This window comes from Papio anubis, chromosome 16 (genome assembly GCF_008728515.1).
Source record: "Papio anubis isolate 15944 chromosome 16, Panubis1.0, whole genome shotgun sequence".
Lineage (NCBI taxonomy): Eukaryota > Metazoa > Chordata > Mammalia > Primates > Cercopithecidae > Papio > Papio anubis.
Window position 1 is genome coordinate 5,818,852 of NC_044991.1, and position 24,140 is coordinate 5,842,991.

Here is a 24,140-nt window from a genome sequence, read left to right on the forward strand (position 1 = left end):
GCGGATCACAAGGTCAGGAGTTCGAGACCACGGTGAAACCCCGTCTCTACTAAAAATACAAAAAAATTAGCCGGGCGCAGTGGCGGGCGCCTGTAGTCCCAGCTACTTGGGAGGCTGAGGCAGGAGAATGGCAGGAACCCGGGAGGCGGAGCTTGCAGTGAGCCGAGAACGCGCCACTGCACTCCAGCCAGGGGAACAGAGCGAGACTCCGTCTCAAAAAAAAAAAAAAAAAATCGTGCCAGTAACACAACTACCTGCCCACTGCTCAGGTAATTTGGCATAAGCTGTATGCCCACATATCCAGTACAATCCAGTGAGGACTGTCCAGTCCCGGTGGGACTCCGGGTGGGTCCACACGGTTTGTAACTTTGGGAATTTGCGAAATGGATTCCTCTCTGTGTGATTTGAACTCTACCAAGTGACTGTTTTTGTGGTACCGTTATACAGTTTCTGTCCCAGACAGCTAAGTCGTCCTACAGGGTGAGTGAATTCTTTTCCTTCTCTAGCAATGCAATATTGTCCAATAATTGAGGCTTTTAGGACCCAGAAATTAGGGTGATTCTTTGGAGCTGGGAATTCATCAGGAGCTGGGTCTATAGGCACTAATTCTCGGGCTTCCTATGGCCATTGATCTCCCGTTACAATTCCTCTACATACATAACATGAAGTGACATTGAGAGACTGGGCTACATGCTCGGCTAATTGCAAAACAAATTTCTTGTATTTCCTGGAATTTCTGGTACTGGTACATTTAGTTCATCATAGAAAGTTTGAAACACTGGCTCAGGTAAGCATTTGTAAACTTCTTCTCAAACCAAGATACTTATTCGAGGATCCAGTCTGGCCCTGTCAATTCCTAAGGTCACACACTCCTCTTTTTTTCCAGCAAGGATCAAGGGGATTGGTTATTACTAGCTCTAAGGGGTCACATTGTCCCTTAGTACAGGAAGCGCCATTTTTTCCTTTCTGAAGGTGGACTGGATCCTTTTCATCTTTTTTTTTTTTCTTTTTTAAATCCAAGTGGCCTAAATGACACAAAACCAATATTTACATTTATTTCCACACAGTCCTAATTTATGACAGATATACTTATTTTCTGCCATATAGCCTCTTTTCTAATTAAGAGAACCACACCTTATTCCTAACTTCTTACTATTAATGACAGCACAGGCATCAAATTTTAAGGTGACCTGTTTGGGCACCCTTTTTTTCTTCTGTTTTAGCTAACACTTTACTCATATCATTTATGAGCTCCCACCAGTCCTTTGTTCTTAATTTTATTTTAAGAACTGTGGTCATGGGAGGCTCAGATGGGTCACAATACACATCAGGTTGGTCATTTCCTGGGCTACATACCTTGTATAGAATAACATTATACAAACAAGTTCTTTTTAGAGTTCCAATATACTTACAATAACCGTAAAATAATAGGACCTTAGCAACCTTTTGTCCTACCTCAGTGACTTGATGTATACACTGGGAACAGCCCTCAGTCTGAGGAAGGTCAGTGGAAGTCCTTACTGTACAAGTCCAAATTTTAAGGAAAATGAGTCCCGCGATGAGTTTCCTCATGCTTCAGCCGTGCGTGGACCAGTCAGCTTCCGGGTGTGACTGAAGCAGGGCTTGTCATCTTCTTCAGAGTCACTTTGCAGGGGTTGGCGAAGTGCTCCCATCCATGTACCGCTTACAGTCTACTGATGTTTAAGGATGGTCTCGGAGGTAGGGCCTGCTGGAATAAACTGAGTCCAACACCTCTACACAGTTATGTTCAACTGGACTGTCTGAGACTGGGAACAAGGTGGTGGGGTTTAGGGTTTTGCAAACTTCAGTGGTTATGTGGGGATTTTCACACAGCAAGCTTTGGTACTTGGTTATTCCAGCATTTGTTAACCATTGATGTCCTTTGGTATTTATTAAAGTTCCCACAGCATGGGGGGCCTTTATATTCAGGTTTTGCCTAAGGGTTAGTTTACCTGCTTCTTGTGCTAACAGGGCCTTTGCTGTTAGGGCCATTAGACCTGGGGGCCGGCCTTTGGAAACCCTGTCTAGTTGTTTTGAGAGATAGGCCACTGGCCTTGGCCAGGACCCCACAGTCTGGGTTTAAACTCCAACTGCCATTTTTTCTCTTTCTGACACACAGAGTGTAAAGAGTTTTGTCAGGTCAGGTAGCCTCAGGGCTCGGGCCAACATGAGTTTTTCTTTTAACTCATGAAAAGCTCATTGCTGTTGGTTGTAATAGATGTAGTTTATCTAATCTACATTTTTATTAACTGTCACCTACTAAGACATTGACTTAAATCCTGCAGCTATTTGATTTCAAGCTTTAAATGGATCTGGTATTCCTCGTGGGACTCCAGTTGCGTCTAAATAGACATGAGAGTCAACTCATAAGGGGCTTCTCTCACTTTATGATGTCTTATTTTTTTTCCTTCTGGTGGATGAAATGCCAGGGTGAAAGGGATAGCCAATTGGACTAAAGTACAAGTGCCACTCCAGTTATTCAGCAGAGAGCCCAGTAAAGGTCCACCATAATACTACCACACATTCGCTCAGGGATGAACAAGGGCTGACTGATTGATAAGCTCTTGAAAATTTTTTATTTTATTATTTTTATTATTTTTTATTTTTTTGAGATGGAGTCTCGCTCTGTCGCCCAGGCTGGAGTGCAGTGGCCGGATCTCAGCTCACTGCAAACTCCGCCTCCCAGGTTTATGCCATTCTCCTGCCTCAGCCTCCCGAGTAGCTGGGACTACAGGCGCCTGCCACCTCGCCCGGCTAGTTTTTGTATTTTTTTTTAGTAGAGACGGGGTTTCACCGTGTTAGCCAGGATGGTCTCGATCTCCTGACCTCGTGATCCACCCGTCTCGGCCTCCCAAAGTGCTGGGATTACAGGCTTGAGCCACCACGACCGGCCAAGCTCTTGAAAATTCTTAAACTCACTGCATACTTTCAGGTCTCCAAGGAATGCTAATGCTAAGTTTCCTCCCTGCGGTGAGAGATACGAAGTGAACTTAGCGTTGGGAGACAGAAGCTGGATAGCCCTCGGGGGTTGACCCGCAGGGACTTTGGGATATAGCAGAGAGAGCTTGGCATGACTTATTACTCCAGGCTGTAGAATCCTGGAAAAGAGCTGTCATGCAGCCTACGCCTGGTCGACTGGAGGACCACCTTAGTGGAAGGGGGACAGTCTGGGCCTCTGGCCTGCCATGTGTAAAGCATAACAATTGCTTTTGTTTAATGTGCAGATGGAATATTTGATCCATTTTAACCAGGCATTTGCAGCTTGGTATCCTGTCTTAATTGCTAAAGTTTGTTTTAAGTCTTTAACTTCTATGATCCTCTAGTAAAATGAATGTGTGGTTTTAGGGAAATTACAAAACCAGTTGGGGCAGTCCATTTGCTCTTCAGTGGTCCACAGAACGTTGGACCAACTATGGCATGAAAGCTCTACGTCGGGGGGCAAGACTTCTGGTTGGCACTGGGGTCTTTATCGAAATCTCCCAGGATTAAATGGTCCTAGTTTACTAATGCCCAGTCTGAGGAGTCAGGAGGGACAGAAGTACTTTTCTGAAGTAGAGAGCTGTCTTTGACTTGGCAAGTCCTCACAGGGTATAACAAGGCAAGCATTAAATGCAATAGTTTGAGGCGAAATTGAGTTGGTTATATTAATAACTAGATGGTCAGCAATAGAATGAGGAAAGAAGAAAGAGTAATAGAATAGGTTAAAAGAGTTCAATTTTTCTTAACTTTAGTTTGGTAGGGGTTTCCCCTGGGACTATGGCCCACAATTCTGGAGTGGGTGGCACTTTTCTTGACTCAGGTGTGGCGAGTCCATCCTTTTTTTTTTTGCTGTACGAACAGCAGTCTTGGTGGTTAGCAGCACAAGGTAGGGTCCTTCCCAGGTTGGCTCAAGTTTTTCTTCTTTCCACCTTTCGATGAGAACGTGATCTTCAGGCTGGTGCTGGTTTACCGGAAATTCTAGGGGTGGTACATGTGCTCAAAGACTTTGGTTTTGTTTTGTTTTGTTTCTTTTGCGAGAAAGGAAAGTGGAAGATAAACCACGTATAGAATTTTTTAAAAAATTGACCTTTTGTTTTAAATGTGGGGACCTTGGCAGTGGACTTTATAGTCCTTAGTGCCTTTTTACTGAGAAATTTCCTTTTGCACCTATTTTATTAGTTTTTAAACCAAAGAAAGCCAAATACCATTTTACATTTAACAATGCTTCTCGTATGATTTTTATACCAGATAAGCTAAACTTTATATTAGTGTGTTATTAATGTTAAACCTAATTTTAATAAAACCTTGTAGACATATTTAATTTTTAATGTTTGACCATAAGGTAAGATTTTATAGACTCTTTTTAACCTTTTATAATTTTTGCTGAAGAGCAGTTTGGTGCTTTAAGAAAAACCTGTTATGCTTTTACTTGAATGTCCATTTCACAGAAAAACTGGATGATAACTTCAACTTTAGCTAATATGTTTACACACAGAATGTTCTTTACAATTAACATTTTAAACCTTGCTTAAACCTTCAAAACAGTAATTTGTAACTTTTTAATGTAGGTAAGAATGTACATTCTTATGCTTCTTTATAATCCTTTTACCAAAGGTATATTTTGCTTTTCTTATACACCTTGCACGTAAACTGTTTTTGTTTTTGTTTTCAATAGTTTTACATTCAGGAGGACTAGTTGCTTTTTTTTTTTTTTGAGACGGAGTCTCGCTCTGTCGCCCAGGCTGGAGTGCAGTGGCCGGATCTCTACTCACTGCAAGCTCCGCCTCCCGGGTTCACGCCATTCTCCTGCCTCAGCCTCCCGAGTAGCTGGGACTACAGGCGCCGCCACCACGCCCGGCTAATTTTTGTATTTTTAGTAGAGACAGGGTTTCACTGTGTTAGCCAGGATGGTCTCGATCTCCTGACCTCGTGATCTGCCCGTCTCGGCCTCCCAAAGTGCTGGGATTACAGGCTTGAGCCACCATGCCAGGCCTAGGCCTAGTTACTTTTAAATTATACAACATTTTTTGCATACATTCTTTTTTTTAACAAACTTTTTTTATAACCTTTTTTTCTTTCACGACTTTTACAGGCAATTTTTTTTGACATGCCTTAACTTTCTGACTTATTACAAACATTTCTTTCTTTAAACAACCAGTTAATTTATTTCAGGACAAGAATTTACCATATAACACTCTTTTTATATAAATTCCGCCCCCCCTTTTTTTTTCTTTTTTTTTTCCCAAAGATCATAACCATTCTTTTCCAAAGCGAATCTTTTCTTTTTTTTTTTTTTAAATGCCTGTGGACTAGAATGTCTAAGGCCACAAGATTAGAAGTTACTATAATACATGTTACACTGTTAACTTTTAGCAAACTTTACTTTTGTTGAAAACCTTGTAAGTTTGGGATTTTAATTATCGTTTGCTATTAATAAGACCTTGTTTTGTCCAAATTAGAATTGGTATGATGGCTTTTAAAGGAACAGGGTACACTTTTTTTTTCCTTAACTACTTGTATATCTCTTTCTTTATCTCTTTGACTTTGTCTCTCTCTCTCTCTCTCTGACTTTGCTTTTGCCTCTGTTTCTTCCTCTGTCTCTCTGCCTCTCTCTCTCCTTGACTCCCTCTTTGTCTCTTCTTCTGTCTCTTCCTCTCTCTCTCTTTGCCTCTTTTCCTCCCTGTCTCTTTCCTTTCTCTCTCTCTGCTGGTCTTTCCTTGCCTCTGCCAGCCGCTTATGCTGCTGTTCTCTCAACCACCGTGTGTGGCCGGGGGGAACTAAAACAAGCTGGTCTGGGTTCCCTCGCTTACAGGTTACCTCATGCCATACCTTTGAAACAAGGGACCTGTCAAGGCTTCCTTCTAATGGCCAACCTACCTCTAATGCTGGCCAGTCTATCTTACACAAACTTTTAAGTTTTCCTGCTGTCATAGTACTCCATAGTCTCCCTTAAATCCCCCCCTTTTTTTTTTTTGAAAATTTTCAGCATAGTTCCTAGTGGGGTGGGCTTACTTTGTGCCTCACCCATGTTTCCTCAAGACAAAACACCACGCTCACACCACACGCACACCACAAAACAAAGAACAGGTAAAAAGGGCACACACACACACTTTTGTAGTTTACACCAAACCAAAATCAAAACCAAAATCAGAGTACCCAGAAATCCAAGCCAGGTCAAAAGCAAAACCAAAGTATCAAGCAATGCAAGTCAAGTTAAAAACAGAAACCAAAGTGCTGATGCAGGCACACCGTGGGTGATCAGGCCACGCTTCCACTCAAACAGACTGGGCAAGTTTCAAAGACTAGTCTTAACAAGTTTTAGATGTTCAGACTCCGAGTGCCCGTTCCTTCCCGGTGTTCAGCCACTGCGTTGATCCTGCCACACACTGCTCTGGCGAGGCTTCCCACTGGGGCAAATGCCTACCCGGGAGCGCTCTCAGGATCCACGTCGCTCGGGCTGGTCGGCGTCCCGGCAGGGATGTTCCACAGGGCAGGCTTAAGCCGCCTAAGGAGCTGCCTTGACCATCACCAATCACCTCGCTTCCCGGTCAGAGAACCAAGGAATGTAGCAGGACGAGCAGCCGACAAAACTCCTCAGACACCGAGTTATAGAAGGAAGGGGTTTATAAGTGCCAAGCTCCCCAAGTGAGCAATTCCTGTCCTTTTAAGGGCTCACAGCTTTAAGGGGGTGCGTGTGGGAGGGTCGTGATTGAGCAAGCAGAAGGTACGTGACTGGGGGCTGCATGCACCAGTAATTAGATCGGAACAAAACAGGATAGGGATTTTCACAGTGCATTTCTATACAATGTCTGTAATCTATAGATAACAGAACCGATTAGGTCAGGGGTCGATCTTTAACTACCAGGCCCAGGGTGCGGCGCCGGGCTGTCTGCCTGTGGATTTCATTTCTGCCTTTTAGTTTTTACTTCTTTGGAGACAAATTGGGCATTAGACAATATGAGGGGTAGTCTCCTCCCTTAAGGTGATGCACCTGCCTTGGCCTCCCAAAGTGCTGGGATTATAGGCATGAGTCATCGAGCCCGGCCCAGTGGAACGCTTTCTTCTGAGGAGGCAAAGATAGAGGCTGCTGCAGAACACAGGGATTTGCCATCGGTAACATACCGTGTGACTCACGTGGGTTATGAGCTTGGGCAAAGAGGGGTGTCATTTGGGGACTCCATCCCTAGCTGGGATGGCATGAGGCTTACCGGGGGCGTGACAGGCACTCTGCAACCCTCCCTATCCCCGTCCCCATGCCCGTGACCCTGCACCATCCATGTTCTGAAGGCAGGGCCAGCTCAGCACCCCCCCCCAGCACGGAGCTGCCACTGAGCCTTCCTCTCCCAGAAGAAAAATGGATTCAGCCAGTGGCTCCCACCAGCCTGGTACCCTCGTGACTCAGCCCCATCTCCTCTGCCCAGAAGCAGCTTCAAGAAACTGTAATAGGATCCACGCCCTTGGTAAAGGAATGGCCGGGCCTCAGGGGCGTGGTGCTGCCACCCGGACATCAGACGGAATCGGGGTCGGAGGCTGGTTGGAAGAAGGTTGAACCCTGTCTGGCTTGCAGGCCCAGCTTGCCCTGGAGGGCGAGGTTCCCGCCGTGCACCGAAAGGCGTGGGGGGTCGCTCGGCAGCCACACAGGCCCCTCCTTAAGGATAGCAAGCACTAGCAGGGTAGAAAACACAGCGGCAGACAAGGGGCTGGAGAATAATAGGAAGATGCAAGTGAAAAGGGAGGAGGCCAGTGAGGAGACCTCACCCTCCAAGTTCAGAGCAGAGCCCTGGGCGTGGGTTTGGCCTGGGGCTGCCAGTGATTCCCCCAACCATCTGAACGGGTACGGGGGTCCCCGCGCAACTAGGTCAACACCCCATGCAGGCACGGGGGGGCCGCCACGGGGGCTCTGCGGAGGGGACTCTTGTTTGCTCCCCAGAACCTCCCCCGCTTCTCCCTGCAGCAAGAGCTGGGGAGACGGCAGCGTGGGGCTCGAGGGTAATCCCCTGCAGAGGCTGTCACTCCTCCTCCACTGCCAGGTCTCGGTGGGGCTTCATCCCGGCCCCAGGGTGGGGGGCACAGGACTCAGGCCTAAACTAATCAGAGCTTTCCCTGGCTGCAGCGATGGGTCCAAGGTGAGCATGTGACCTAACCTTGTCCAATCAGGGTAAATCCGGGGCTTTTTTGCGGGGAAGGTGACACTAAGACGTTGTATCCTCTGCCATATTTGATGGACGCACAGGACCCATCTTGCCAGCCCGAGGAGTCAGCCTGCCTGAGATTTGCAGAGTCCTGTCGCACCCCAGAGCCCTTGGGCAGCTTGGCTGCTTTATTCCCAATTCTTCACCCTCCCCATGTCCACCTCTTTGCAGGGTCCTCCCACAGTGACTCTGGCCTTGGCCCCCAGGCTTGCTTTAGCCAGTGGGATGTGAGCATACAGGACGCCAGTCAAAGCATGAAAACTGCAGTAGCGCTTGTGTGTGTGCCTGGGCCTATGTTATGAGAATGTGCCCTTGTTTAGCCATTGGAAGGACTTGGCACACCTGCAGGAGAACAGACCCACCCAGCTGACCCACTGACACATGGGCAATAATGAGGAGCAGCTGCTTTCAGTGACTGGGCTGGGGCGGTGTGTTACCCAGCAGCGTGGCGGCAGCAGCAGGGTGAGCCCCTAGCCCCTCCATTCCCGTTTTCAGTTAAACCGCATTGGGTTACGATTCAAAACATCCATCCTAACAAATGCATTACTCTAGCCCGGTCCACAGCTCAGGAACCATGGAGGAGTCCAGGGACCAGAGGCATGGAGTTTTCATTAGAAGGTTGTGAGTTCATCTAAGGCCGGGTTATTTTTTACAGATGGCAAGTTTACAAAACACAAGTGCACAGACAGGGGTGGGAGGTAGCTTGAAATACACAGAATGTTTGCAACACTAGAGACGTCTTCTGGCCGCCGTCAGGGGACTCGGAGGTAGGGTAGGCGTGGTGAGGCCGGTGGCTCGTGTCCGCGGCACAGCCTCCTGCAAAGGGGCTGCCCTGCTCCCCTGTTGCCGCGGTGCCAGGCTGTGCTCCCCAGATGCCTCCGGGGCGCTGAATATCTTTTCATAGTACTCGATCAGCAGCTCTGTGAACAGGTTCAGGGGCACAAGGGCACTCAGGGACGAGGACCCCTGGGACGGCCAGATCAAATTCAGCCCAAAGACACAGGCCAGGTTAGAGCTGTTCATTTTGTTGAAGAGGCTCTCCTGGGACACCTGGAGGAAACCACAAATGAGAAAAGGGGAGTGAACACCAAGGGCCGTGGGGACCTAGAACTCCCTCCTGAACTTTGGGAGGGGCAGATGTAGAGAGAGAAACACTGGACTGGGAGCCAGCAGCCAGTACAGGGACCCTGTACGGCCACCTGCCCACTCAGAGTTTCAGTTACCCTATCTATGAAAGGAAGGCTTGGCCGCAAGGTCCTGGAGGACCCTCTGGCTGTTGACTTTGTGTGACAGCCTCAACACCCCACCATCTCCTCTTCCACTGCACCATCTGGGGAGATGCACTCTTGGGGACGGGCTGTAGCACAGACGGTGGGAACTAGGGGACCTCTCCGGCCCTCTGCTCTGTAGGTGGCGAACTGGGCATGATGGGGACCAGCCAGCACGTAGGGGCGGCAAGAGTACAAAGAGCTTGCCTCCCCTAAGGGCTCCCTATCCGTCTCGGCCAACACTTATAGCACCCCCAGGAGCGGGAGTCCTTTCTCCAGCTTACAGATGAGGAACCTGGGGTCTGCAGGGCACAGGAGACTTGCCCAAGGTCTTGTGGCCAGCCAGGGGCAGGGGGCCACGTGGGCCAAGGTGCGGCCAGGGTCTGTTCTCTTCTCCTTGCCACCCTCCAAGCTTTGAGATGGGGGGAACCTCAGAGTCAGAAACAGGGGTCATGAGGCTGTGAGTGCCAGGGCAGAGCAGAGAACGGGAGGGGGGCACGGCCAGGGGTCACGCTCACAGATCTGGTGAGAATGCCCAGACTTGCCCAAGCCCTGCTTCAGTGAGACAGCCGGAAGCCTAGGAGGCTTTGCCTGCCTGCCAGTCCCCACAGCCCCTTGCAGGTGTGCACCAGCCAGGCCCACTGCAGGCCACCCCTCCTCCAGCCGAGACTGCAGAGTCCTGATGAGGTCCTTGGATGAGGTCTTTGGTGGCCAGGGAGTGGTATTCCAAGGCCCAAGCAGGGCATGATCCCCCGAGTGCCACTGGGGGGATAACATGCAACACCACGCCTCACCAGGTGCATTCACATCGGTGCCCGTGGAGGAGGCAGCTAGAAAGAGAAATCGGTCTCTCCCAATGAAAAAACTAGGCCAGGTGCGGTGGCTCGCGCCTATAATCCTAGCACTTTTAAGAGGCCGAGGCAGGTGGACCACCTGGGGTCAGGAGTTCAAGATCAGTCTGGCCAACGTGGAGAAATCCCATCTCTACTAAAATTACAAAAATGAGCTGGGCACGGTGGCACTCACCTGTAATCCCAGCTAGTCAGGAGGCTGAAGCAGGAGAGTGCTTGAACCCAGGAGGCGGAGCTTGCAGTGAGCCGAGATCTGGCCACTGCACTCCAGCCTGGGCGACAGAGCAAGACTCCGTCTCAAAAAAGTAAAATTTTGAAAGGAGAGTAAATTTTAGTTTTGGGCTTCTGAGAAATTATATCACACGATAGGGAGAAAAAAAAATTGTTTGCTGTAAAACCAAGAGGTGGCAGGCATTCTCTGACAGACACTGGGATGTGATGGCTGCTCTGCCCAGGCCCTCTCCCCTACAGTGGCCAGTGCCTGCACCCTGCACGGTCTGAGGCAAAGGCCTGGGGAGATGGAGAGGGATAAACATTCAGGGCCGTGGGTCTGGGGGTTGGGGGTGGACCCAGTGGGCCACGTGGAGGCAGAGACTGGAGTGACCAGGAGCTGGGAGAGGCCAGGAAGGGATCCTCCTCTAGAGCCTCCAGTCCACCTTTAGTTCGGACTTCTGGCCTCCAGAAGAGTGACATGGTAAACTCTATTGTTTTAAGCCACCCACTGTGTGGTCACAGGAACCTAATGTACACGGTTCGGGGTGTGTCCCTTCCACAGGAATGGTCAGTTCAGTCCACAGTGAGGGGCTCAGGCTCTGTGCCAGTGGTGGATGCAGCTGCCACCTCCCAGAGACACATGACATGGGGGCAAAGGACTCCAATAAGGAAGGCAATGGCCAAGGGACAGCATGTATGGGAGTGGGTGCCTGACCGGGCCTTAGATGAAGTCCTTGGTGGCCAGGGGAGTGGTCAGGCCCAAGCAGGGCATGACCCCAGACCTGGGGCAAGGAGGGGACTGGTCCAGGCAGGCCTAGCATGGCAGGAGATGCCACTGGGCCTCACCCCAAGCACCCCCCCCTTGCCCACTCACCGTGTGCAGGAAGCCCATCAGGTAACGGAGGACAACGTAGTTGTGCTCTGGAAGGCTCCGTAGGATCTGGCGGCAGCAGGTGACGCGCAGGCTGCTCTCCACACCTGGAACGGCAAGGGGCAACACTACGTCCCGGCCCAGGAGGAGGGCAGCTCTGAGGATGGACTGTCCCACATTTGGGCCTGGGCCCCCCACTTACGTTCCGGCTGTGTGGCTCTACTCAGCAAACCCTCTGTGTGTTTGGCTGTTCTTGCATTGCTATAAAGAAATTCCTGAGATAGGGTCTTTTATAAGAAAAGACGTTTAACTGGCTCATGGTTCTGCAGGCTGTACAAGCATGGTACCAGTCCCTGTTCAGCTTCTGGGGAAGCCTCAGGAGGCTTCCAATTATGGCAGAAGGCAAAAGGGAAGGAGGCGCATCACATGGCAAAAACAGGAGCAAGAGAGTCTGGGGCAGAGGTGCCATATGCTTTTTAAACCAGATCTGGTGAGAACTCACTATCTCGAGGACAGCACCAACCCGTGAGGGATCCGCCCTCATGATCCAGTCCCCACCGCCAATGGTGAGCATTTCAATTCAACATGAGACGTGCTGGGGCCTCAGATCCAAGCCCTATCACTTGAATTCTGCAAGCTCCATTCCGCTGCTTTATCACCCAGTAGCACCACCTTCCAGGAAGCTGCTAAAGCCGAATCACTTTATAAATGGGCGTGATCTAGACCAGGGGTTGGCAAACTACTACAGGTACAGACTCTGTTGCAACTACTCGGCTCTGCCCTGATGAGGCAAAAGCAGCCACAGGTAATGTATAAAGTGGCCGTGGCTGTGTTCCAAGGAAACTTTATTGGCAAATACAGGCAATGGGCCAGATCTAAGCTGAGTAGTTGCAACAGAGACTGCGTCTCCACCCTCCAGGGGCCTGATGCAACTGGCCCACACTCTGAGACCCCCCAGTTACCCTGTCTGTCTTTTGGCTATCTATCTGTGGGGTAACTTGGGATCCTGCAGGACTCTGAGAACATCTCTCGTATCCATGGCCACAAAAAGGCTTATTGGTTCCGAGTCACATTGAATTAGGTACACCTTTGGTTAAAAACAAAACAAAACAAAAAAACAAGGTAAAAAGGACTATTTGGAAATAATCTGGGCAAAGAAAAAAATCTTTAGGGCCTTCTCCTGAAATATTGATAACAACTTTCACCCTCAACAGGTAACCTTAACTTGTATGAAACTATGTATGAAAGTTCTAAGATCGGGCCGGGCGCGGTGGCTCACACCTGTAATCCCAGCACTTTGGGAGGCCGAGACGGGCGGATCATGAGGTCAGGAGATCGAGACCATCCTGGCGAACACAGTGAAACCCCATCTCTACTAAAAATTACAAAAAACTAGCCGGGGGCGGTGGCGGGCGCCTGTAGTCCCAGCTACTCGGGAGGCTGAGGCAGGAGAATGGCGTGAACCCGGGAGGCGGAGCTTGCAGTGAGCCGAGATTGCGCCACTGCGCTCCAGCCTGGGCTACAGAGCGAGACTCCGTCTCAAAAAAAAAAAAAGGAAGTTCTAAGATCTTGGTTTGCGGTCCGGAATAGTGGCTCACGCCTGTCATCCCAGCAATTTGGGAGGCTGAGGTGGGGAGATCACTTGAGTCCAGGAGTTTGAAACCAGCCTGGGCAACATGGTGAGACCCTGTCTTTACAAAAAAATATTTAAAAATTAGCTGGGTGTGGTAGTGTATGCCTCAGCTACTTGAGAGGCTGAGGTGGGAGGATTGCTTGAGCCCAGAGGTCAAGGATGTAGTGAGCCAAGATCAAGCCACTGCACTCCAGCCTGAGTGACAGGAGGAGACCCTGTCTTAAAATTTTTGTTTGTTTATAGATCTACATGTTATGTCTATGCATGCATGTTATGTATACATTAAAATTTTCTCCCTCTGATGGTATTACCAAGTTAATTTATAAAATCCCTTAAAGGAGTTCTATTCAAATTGGCTTAGAGAGACATGAGCATTTAAATAAAATATTTCTAAAATGCTCAGAAATATAGAAACTAAGCCAAATATTCTTTTCAAGTTCATGTGACTTGACTAACTCTGACAAGATTAGTCTGATATCGTTCGTTTATTAAAAACAGCTGTATAGGTTGGGCACGGTGGCTCACGCCCATAATCCCAGCACTTTGGGAGGCCAAGGAGGGCAGATCACCTGAGGTCAGGAGCTCAAGACAAGCCTGGCCAACATGGTGAAACCCCGTCTCTACAAAAATACAAAAATTAGCCAGGCAAGATGGCCGGTGCCTATAATCCCAGCTACTCGGGAGGCAGAGGTGGGAGAATCGCTTGAGGTGGGAGGATTGCTTGAACTCGGGAGTCGGAGGTTGCAGTGAGCTGAGATGGTGCCATTGCACGCTAGCCTGGGTGACAGAGCGAGACTCTGTCTCAAAACAAAAACAAAAACAAAAAAACCAGCTGCATCTTCTGAATTATTCATATTAAGTATAATCCAAGCATACATCTTTATGTAGCTGGGTTTACTAGTGAAGTAGGGTTAAAAATAGATAATAAGGGCCGGGTACAGTGGCTCATGCCTATAATCCCAGCACTTTGCGAGGTTGAGGTGGGCAGATCATTTGAGGTCAGAGTTCGAGACCAGCCTGGATGACATGGTGAAATCCTGTCTCTACTAAAAATATAACAATTAGCTGGGTGTGGCGGCACACACCTGTAATCCCCGCTATTCGGGAGGCTAAGGTAGATGGATTGCTTGAGCATGGGAGGCAGAGGTTGTAATAAGCTGAGATCAGGCCACTGCACTCCAGCCTGGGCCACAAAGCAAGATTCCATCTTGAAAAAAAAAATGAGGGAAATTCCTTGAAATGATGACTAGCCTTATTCAGTGTTATGTATGGCATTACAGTGAGTAAGGAAGGCCACTTCCTGGCAGGCCCAGGAAACTTAAAATATATTGATTGAGAACCTGGAGAAGAGAGAAATTCACTCAAATCTAAGGATACTACAGGCAAAGTCTGATGGCAATTTTTTTTTCTTTTTTCTTTTTTTTTTTTTTTTTGAGATGGAGTCTCGCTGTTGCCCAGGCTGGAGTGCAATGGCGAGATCTCGGCTCACTGCAACCTCCACCTCCCGGGTTTCAAGCGATTCTCCTGCCTCAGCCTCCTGAATAGCTGGGATTATAGGTGTATGCCACCACGCCCGGCTAATTTTGTATTTTTAGTAGAGATGGGATTTCTCCATGTTGGTCAGGCTGGTCTCAAACTCCCGACCTCAGGTGATCCGCCCGCCTCGGTCTCCCAAAGTGCTGGGATTACAGGACTGAGCCACCACACCTGGCCCTGATGGCAAATTTTTGGCTTGGCTTTCTAGCCTCAAGAGGCTTTTAAAAAGTGAATCTGAGATGCCTTATTAAAAGTTCTAACAAGGTAGACTTAAAAAGAGCCTACATACATCAATTCTCATTCTTGCTGCCCTTATGTAAATAATCAGGCCAAATCTAGTGAGACCAGACTTATTTTGTAATTGAGAATCAAAAGAGAAGCAGCTGTACAGAGAAATGATGCTCCAGTGGAAAACTATGGTGCACGCTTGCGAGTTCTCAGTTCCTCTCATTTCCTCCAATATCTGGCTACAATGCTCCAAGCTAACATTTCCAGTTTTGCTCCTGCCCCCTCAGTTGGCATGACAAAGACCTAAAACCTGCCACTTCCCCAAAGCCCGAAAGCTGACGCTGGAAGACTTGATACAAACTTCAAAGAAATCATCACAGCAGACGATGTACAGATAATCCTTGTGCCTCCTGCTGTACAGGCCGCTCAGAAAGTTCACCGGAACACCCAGTGCCATCACCAAAGACATCTAAATTGCACACTATGAAATTCACTGGCCGGCTGCTGCCACTCTCACTCTACCATGAAAAGATACTTCAAGCCAACATCTAGGAATCTTCTCAACTAAATGTTCTCTTGACTGAAAAAACAGAGTTTAGGCCAGACACGGTGGCTCACGCCTGTAATCCCAGCAGTTTGGGAGGCCAAGGCGGGCGGATCACGAGGTCAGGAGCTTGAGACCATCCTGGCTAACACGGTGAAACCCTCTCTCTCCTAAAAATACAAAAATTTAGCTGGGCATGATGCCACACACCTGTAGTCCCAGCTACTCGGGAGGCTGAGGCAGGAGAATTGCTTGAACCTGGGAGGTGGAGGTTGCAGTGAGCCGAGATTGTGCCACTGAACTGCAGCCTGGGTGACAGAGACTCCATCTCAAAAACAAAACAAACAAAAAACAACAACAAAAACCCCGAGAGTTTATGGTTTGTTCAAACCACTGAACTTCACGTTTGTTGACATAGAAAGGCCCCTTATTAACAGGCTGACTTAGGTAGTCACCCTACTCCCACCTCCACCACTACCTTCTGAAATGAGACACAACTGTTTACCTGGAGTGATCTAGTCACAGCACTGACAGAAGGATTCATGCAGCATGAGACAATCTACCAACTATGTTTCTGGACTGTAAAACTTCCTGGGGAAAGTTTCAAACGGGGGAATGCTGGGGTCCAGAACACCATTCCAAATATGGCCCAGCCTCTCAAAGTGCTGGGATTACAGGCATGAGCCACTGTGCCTGGCCCACAACTGCAAGCTTTCTAAAGGAACTGCTGCTCACAGAGGGGTTCCAGGGCCTATCTCCCTGTCACCAGGTTGTGGCTGGAAGAAAAAGTAAGTTCTCCTGGTAGCATTGAGTTTTCTCAAACAGGAACCTACAGAGGCTGGAGTCATCATCCCTCTGCAGGGGCTAATGAAATCAGGAAGCTTCTGGAAGTTTCTCTCTAGGACAGAGCCTGGCACATTCAGGTGATAGAGCATTGTCCATCTTGCCTGCCCTGGGCCCAGCTGGTGGGAGGATGCTGAACGGAGTGCCTCCTTCTCTGTCACCACCAGATAGCTACCTCTACACACATGATCAAATTTGTCTCCATGAGGCTCAGCCTGGCTCTGAACTCTCCCAGGCTTCCCATCCACTAGCCAAAGTCAGTCAGCCCTCAACATCTTTCACAGTCTTCCAGGCTGTAGGAGAGACCTTCTCCATCTCAGACAGGGCCTGGCATCTGGCAGGCACTTAGGAGCACTGCTGAGTAAATGGGTGTACACTTGCCTTTGAGGGGAGTTTGGCGTCCAGTGACCTTGGAGGGATACCTTGTGATTGAAATCAATCTCCAGCCCCCTGCCCTCCGCAGAGGTCAGGCTGGTCTCCCGTGTCTCAAAGCCTGCACCCTCTAACTGTGTAATTGACCTTTCTGGAGTGGCCACCCCCTATCCTGAGTCACCATAAACTATCAGGGCCCCCGAAAAGTAACACAGATAATCCCTGTCCCTTGGGAAACTCCAAGGTTCAGAAGTCACCCCCCAGGGGCCAGGACAAAGGCCAGGCTGCCCTTTGGGTAAAGGTGATTCTTGAATACGTGAATACCCAGTGGGGTAAAAATTTTTTTTTTTTTTTTGAGACAGAGTTTCGCTCTTGTTGCCCAGGCTAGAGTGTAATGGCGCGATCTTGGCTCACAACCTCTGCCTCCCAGGTTCAAGCAATTCTGCTGCCTCAGCCTCCCAAGTAGCTGGGATTACAGGCATGCACCACCACGCCCAGCTAATTTTATATTTTTATAGAGACGGGGTTTCTCCACGTTGAGGCTGGTCTCGAACTCCTGACCTCAGGTGATCCGCCTGCCTCAGCCTCCCAAAGTGCTGGGATAACAGGCGTGAGCCACCACGCCTGGTCAGAAACATTGATTTTAAGATTCAAGATTTGTCTTTAAAATATCTTAACCCAGCTGCTTTAGAATTAACACCAAAACCAGGTTTCCCCCTTTGACTGATAGTGCTCCAAGAAGAAAGGTGGGGGCCGGAGGTAGTCCCATTTGAAAAGACGGTGTTTGATGACTGAGATGAAGGCCTGAGTGGTTTTATGGTGCTTTGGAGGCATCACTTTCCTTAGCATTCGCCAGTATTTTGAGATACTATTATGGAGTTGTTCACGAGTCATCTGTGCTCAGCCACACTGAGCATGTGACCGATCACAAAGCATCTGTAGGATCAGATCCTATAGCTGCTCAGTTCCTATCACATATGCCTGGCATCCTACAATGACTGGGGGAGAAATGCCGAGAGCCCCTTTCTAGATGAGAGAGCTGAGGGTTTGGGGGCTGGGAGGTGGTATAGGCAGGACTTTGACCAGGATGATGAGCCCCAAATCTAGAAAGCCCCCCATCACCCTGCCTCCCGGCCCAGCTGCGCCTGAGAGACGGGCCTGGACAACCCTGACTGACCACACCTGCTCTGCCTTTGGACAGTGTGGCCTGGCTGTCCACGGTGGGGCAGCCCCAACGACCCCCTCTCTTGCCCTGCAGTGCCAGGTGGCAACAGGATGAGGGTGGGGACACACCACCTAGGCCACCCCAGAGCCTGACCCTGGGCCAGCAGCAGGGGGACAGCATCTGAGGACCAAGCCCCCCCACTCCCGCCCCAGGGCAGCTACGCACAAGTGATCCCGAGAATCTGCTCGTAGGCCTGGAAGGTCAGAAGCGGCTGCGGCAGCTCTCGCAGGAAGGTCTTCAGGATCACCGCAGGGATGTGAATGTCCCCGTAGTCGTCAAAGTTCACGGGCTTCCCTGCACACAGAACATGGCACTGCTGAGGTCTGCACCCCGGCCTGGGCACTGCGGCTATAGAACAAGCTCTGAGACAGGGCGTGAGATGTCCGGATGGGAAGTGCCTGATGCTGTCCCCACCTACAAATGGGGTGCTCTGGCCCCATCAGCCCCTACACCGCCCTCACTGCCTCCTCCTGGGCTCCCAGTGGAGGATGGGGTGGGCTGCTGGCTTCTCTGTGGTGTGCTGTTGCTCCCAGCTACAATGCCAGCTCTCTGAGGTCAGGGCCATGGCAGAGATGACACTGCAGGCCCTGGGCCTGAGACAGGCAGTCCTGAGCTCAGCCCAGTGCGGACCCAATGCTCCATTTTTGTGTGATGCACAGCTGGTCGCGGGAGCGAGTGGGATCGAGGGCAAGTCTTGTCAGCGGCTTAGTATCAGTGCGATGCATCCTCAGCTCAGAGGCCACTGCCCCTGCCTGCAGGTTACACATGGCAGTTAAGGAAGCTGTGCTGAGCCAGTTTGGGGGAGCTGCCAGATAAAAAACCAGCTGCCCTGCACTGCAGGGTGTCTCCTGAAAGCACGTGCCCACCTGGTGCAGATGGAGAGCCCCTAAAGGCAAAATGGCATCGTGCGGCCACCATGTCCCAGCAGGGTTGGGGGTCTGGACAAAGGGTCCCTACTCTGGACTACCAGTGGGCCCCTCGATGGCTCCTGGGCAGCTGCCCCCACCCTGAGTGTTTTCTGGGAGTTGGATGGGTTGTGGGGGCGGTGCTTCCCTGCCTCTGCTCTGAGGCCCAGGAGCGCTGTGCTCGCTGGCCAGGCAGCTCGGGGCTCAGGACTGTGGGACAGCCTCACCTTGGTTGTAGAGCCTCTGGATCTCGCGGACGGTCTGCACGCTGGCGGATCTCCGGAACAGGCCCTCGGTGCGCAGGCCTGCAGGAGAGGAGCTTCCAGGCGTCTCACAGGTCCCAGCCCACTGGGCTTCCAGGACGTTATACGACACCCCCTTGCCTATGGCATCACCCACCTGTGGCTGGCCTCCACAAATTCATTTGTTCCTCAGATCTTTCCCATATTCCCCAACCCGCCCGATTTCCCACCTCTGTGGTCCGTGGAAAGGGAAAGCAGAAACAGATTCTAAACTCAGACAGACCTAGGCTCTAGTCCAGCTCTGCCTACCAGCTGTGTGACCTCAGAGAAAACACTCAGCCTCTCTGAGCCTATCTGCCTTGTTTGTCTACAGAGTAAGGCCATGAGCTCCTGTCTCCAAGGGCTGCAGAGAGGACTGGACACGCTGATGCCCAGCACGTGGCCTGGCACCCGGGAGGCCTCCAGACATGTGGCTTCCCACAAGGGCTAGGGCTGAGCTGTCCAGCACGGCAGCCAGTAGCTGCACATGGGGATTGAACTTTAATTAAAATTAAATAAAATTAAAAATCTAGTCACTCAATTGCATGAACCTCATATGACCTGCCCTATTGGGCTACTGCCACAGGGGCTGGTGGCTGCTGTTTAGACAGTGAAGATACAGATGATGTCCAAGTTCGATTAGGCGATTCTGCTAAAGAGGTGATTGCAATCAAAGAAGAAAACTTGTCTCCATGGCCGGTTTATAAAGAGGGTTTTCAGCACTTGTAACTGGTTTATGAAAGCAGCCCTGGGGTGGAGGGAAGGGTTTCCTCCGGCCAGGCCCCTGCTGGCTCCAGAGCCAGGAAGAGAAACAGGCCTGAGCCTACCCTTGGGGGGCCTGCAGTGGATGACAGGGGTACCCCGGAACACCAGGACCTAGGACTGTGGCGCAGGCATCTGGAGATGCAAGTCTTCTTGGGACTTGCAAGGCCTGACCTCCCCTTCTCCTCTCAGCTTCCTCCAAGCCCCACACGCTCCTGCACTCCCACAGCCATGGGCCCCTGCACCTGCTCTCCTCTCTGGGGCCTGTCCCCCGGCATGGCCAGCTTCTCCCCATCCTCAGACGTCAGCTCTACTGCCCTCCCTCAGGGAAGCCCCCCAACAAGGTCAAACCCCCTAACAGGGACCCCGGTCTGGCAGGGCCTCCTCCCTGACGGAGTCAGCATCTGGGTAGCTCTTGGAGGAACAGCTGGTTCTTCCACGTTCCATGTGCTCACTTTCATATGCCCAGAGTCAGGCACGAGGGAGGCACCCAGCAAATGTCTCCTGAGTAAGGGACTGAATGATGGGGCGCGTGAAGAAGGCAGTTCTGTCCGTCAGAGGGGCAGAATTGGAGAGGGCTTACAGAAAGCAGGACCTAACCGGCAGAGGGCAAGGAGGGGCCGTCCAGGCCGGGGACAGGCGGGCCTCTTGGGGTCCCAGTGTGGGGTGCCCCCTGTACCTGCTCACCTGCCAGCTGAGCATCGTGGCTCAGGGAAATACTGGGGCCACAAGGTCTGGCGTGTGAAGGAGATGGCCCCCCATGCCCCCGCCCAGCACACCTGCTCACTGATGCCATCCCCGTGTGCACAGACTCTCGTGCCAAAGCGCATTTCCTGGGCACCCTGTCCTACAGGTGAGGATGGGCTCTCCAGGCCCCGCCTGTCTGAAGCAGGTTTTTCAAAGACCACCCACTGGGCCTGCTCCAAAGAGGAAACCAACCCACTCGCAACCAGAAGGTGCAGGGCCGAGGTGGTGGCTTTCAGAGCCGCTGCATGGGAACTCCCCGCTGGATGGAACATGAGACACGGACCACAGGGTGGTGGGGTCTCGGGGCCCACGGTGCTGCGTCCGTGGCAGAGCTGGGGTCTGCTTTAGGGGCTTTGGCCATGTTGGGGGAATTCCCTGAGGAAGCAACCATTGAGCTGAGCTCTGGAGGCTGGAGGGAGCCAGCCCTGCCTGGGTGGTGGGGATGCGGGAGGCGCTCACTTCCTGTGTGACACCCACAGCTGCACTGCAGCACCCAGGCTGGAGACCACCTGGCCCACCGAGCACACCTGCACCCCTGGTGCCAGATAAGCCTCCCTGGTGCCTGCTCCTCCGTGGGAACCTCTTTACTCCCATTAAGGTAGGAAAGCAGCCTCCACACACCTTCTCCACGGACCTCAGTTCTAGCCTCAGGAGCTGTGGAGAGCCCACAAGGCTCACCCGACTCCAAGTTCCTGACTGCACCCATCCCATTGGCAATGGTGTCTGCAAATCAAAGTTGATCCCATCAGAGGAGCCCCCATTTCCATAGGGCTTCCTACAGACCAGCACTACCCGAAGTGCTTTGCAGCGCTGTCTCATTTAGGGGTCACAACAATCCTGCAAGTCAGGTACTGTTTGTTATTAACCTTACTGGACAGACAAGGGAATGGAGGCCCAGAGACGGTGAGTAACTGGCCCCAGATCACACAGCTAGTACACAGGGGAGACAGAATTCAAACCCAGACCATCCAAGACCAGAGCCCAGACCTGGAGCCACTATGCTTGAGCCCCTCCCTTCCTGGTCACACCCCCTGGCTTATGGGTGCTCAGGATCCAAGACAAACCACCCAGAGAGGTGCACCCAGCAGTCCTCATGTCACCCAGCTGGAGCCAGCCCTGTCTCACCTTTCTCTCTCAGGTATGTCACTGTGAACCTCAGCACGGGGGGGATGAGTTCGCCTTGATTTTTGTCTTTGAGGCTGAGAAAAGAGAAAAGGGGCAGTTTTTACCTGAATTTGATGGGTGATCATAATGAGAAGAGGCGCTGGTCCTCTCCACACCCCTGTGAAAACACAGGACCCAGGCACCATCCAGGAAGACAGAGGCAGGCTCAGCCCTCAGGAAGCAGAAAGTCTGGAGGCCAAATAATAAAATGATAGTGCAGCATTTGAGAACTCCATGAGAGGGATATTTATGATACAGGGAAGACCTGGGGGTTGGGGAGGGCTTCCCCAGGGGGCAACTTCAGAGCTGGGTTTTGAGGGATGAGTAGGAGCCTGCCAGAGGACAAAAGAGAGAAGGGCATTCTAAACAGGGAAGCCACACTGGGAAGTCCCAGCAGTATGAGATGGCTTGGCTGTGAGGGCAGAACATGAAGCCCAGGACTGGATGCCGATTCAGTTAAAAAACATAGTTGACAAAAACCCAGTATGTTATCTGGGTTAACCTGTCTCTTACTGTGCTATTTTGAGACAGAGATTCACGTAAAGAAATGTTGGCCAGGCACAGTGGCACACACCTGTAATCCCAGCAGTTTGGGAGGCCAAGGCAGATGGATCAGTTGAGCCCAGGAGTTCAAGACTAGCTTGGCCAACATGGTGAAATCCTGTCTCTACCAAAAATACAAAAATTAGCCGGGCCTGATGGTGTACACCTGTAATCTCAGCCACTCTCCAGGCTGAGGCAGGGGACTCACTTGAACTCATGAGGTGGAGGTTGCAGTGAGCTGAGATCGTGCCACTGCACTCCAGTCTGGACGATAGAGCAAGACTCATCTCAAAAAATAAAATAAAATAGGCCGGGCGCGGTGGCTCACACCTGTAATCCCAGCATTTTGGGAGGCCGAGGTGGGTGGATCACTTGAGGAGTCAGGAGTTCGAGACCTGCCTGGCCAACATGATGAAACCCTGTCTCTACTAAAAATACAAAAATTAGGTGAGCATGGTGGCGGGCACCTGTAGTTCCAGCTACTTGGGAGGCTGAGGCAGGAGGATTGCTTGAACCCGGGAGGCGGAAACTGCAGTGAGCTGAGATCGTGCCACTGCACTCCAGCCTGGGCAACAGAGCAAGACGTTGTCTCAAAATAAAAAAAAAAGAAAAAACCAATTTACAGATGAGGAAACTGAGGCTCAGGACATGGACAGAACCTGCCCAGGGTCCCACAGTGTGAAGAATCATCACTGGTCACCGTGGTGGGCAGAATAATGGCCCCCAAAGAAATCCATGTCCTAATCCTGCGCACTTATGACAACCTATGGCAAAAGGGATTCTGTAGGTATAATTAAATTGAGGATCTTGTTTTTTAATCTTTTTATTTACTTATTTTTTGAGGCAGGGTTTCCCTATGTTGCCCAGGCACCTCCCTGGGATTATATGTGTGTGTCACCATGCTTAGGTAAACTGAGGCTCCTGAGATGGGAGACTGACCAGGACTATATGGGGAGGCTCAATCCTATGGTCGGAATGTTTAGGCCCCGTCAAATTTCCTAAGTTGAAATTGTAACCCCCAAAGTGATGTCATTAGGAGGTGGGCCTGTGTGAGGGGACTGGGTCACTGAGAATGTGATTAGTGCTCCTTTATTTTTAATTTTTTTTATCTTTTATTTTTTTTTTTGAGATGGAGTCTTGCTCTGTCACCCAGGCTGGAGTGCAGTGGCGCGATCTCTGCTCACTGCAACCTCTGCCTCCTGGGTTCACGCCATTCTCCTGCCTCAGCCTCCTGGGTAGCTGGGACTACAGGCGCCGCCACCATGCCTGGCTAATTTTTTGTATTTTTAGTAGAGATGGGGTTTCATCGTGTTAGCCAGGGTGGTCTCGATCTCTTAACCTCGTGATCCACCTGCCTCCGCCTCCCAAAGTGCCAGATTACAGGCGTGAGCCACTGTGCCCGGCCTAGCGCGCTTTTAAAAGCAACCCCAGAGAGCTTCCCCTTTCTCCACATGAGGATGCGGCTAGGAGGCACCATCTATGAACCAGCAAGCAGGTCCTCATCCTACACCGAATCCTCAGCATGAAAAGGGATGTGCCGGCTTCCTTGAGCGGCGAGCCAACAGCACTGACGAAAATCATTCCAACCAGGCCACACAGAGGCGGTCCACGTCACAGCTGAACAAATGGGCCCAGCGAGCTACAGTTACTTGCCCGAATCTGGTGGCACACAGACTTCCCAGCCTCCAGCTCTATAAGAAATAAATCTCTGTTGTTTATAAGCCACTCCGTTTATGGTACTTTGTCATAGCAACCGGAACAGATTAAGATACCTGACAGGATCACAAAGATCCTTGCAGAGGATCTTGTGAGCAGAAGGGAGAGAGGATGTGACAAGGCAAGCTGGGCCAGAGTGATGCGCTAAGAAAAAGATGGAAGGGAGGGCCGGGAGCCAAGGAGCATAGGTGCCTCTGGAAACTGGAAGATAAACGGATACCCTCCAGAGCCTCCAGAAAAAATGCA

At 50.7% G+C, this 24,140-nt stretch overlaps 1 protein-coding gene across 5 annotated transcripts in view; it reads right to left on the bottom strand.

Moving 5' to 3' along the window:
* Window positions 1-8,783: 8,783 nt before the first annotated feature.
* The window catches only part of ARHGAP8 (Rho GTPase activating protein 8), a 94,210-nt gene continuing 78,853 nt past the window's right edge, over window positions 8,784-24,140 (bottom strand). For all 5 annotated transcript variants that reach the window (XM_009217479.3, XM_021921662.2, XM_021921661.2 and 2 more), the window contains 5 exons: window positions 21,597-21,670; window positions 18,909-18,986; window positions 17,942-18,070; window positions 11,399-11,502; window positions 8,784-9,242 (listed from right to left, as the gene is read on the bottom strand). In XM_009217479.3, the coding sequence (XP_009215743.2) occupies window positions 8,922-9,242; window positions 11,399-11,502; window positions 17,942-18,070; window positions 18,909-18,986; window positions 21,597-21,670 (706 nt within the window). In that variant the 3' untranslated portion in view covers window positions 8,784-8,921. The remainder of the gene's footprint in view (window positions 9,243-11,398; window positions 11,503-17,941; window positions 18,071-18,908; window positions 18,987-21,596; window positions 21,671-24,140) is intronic.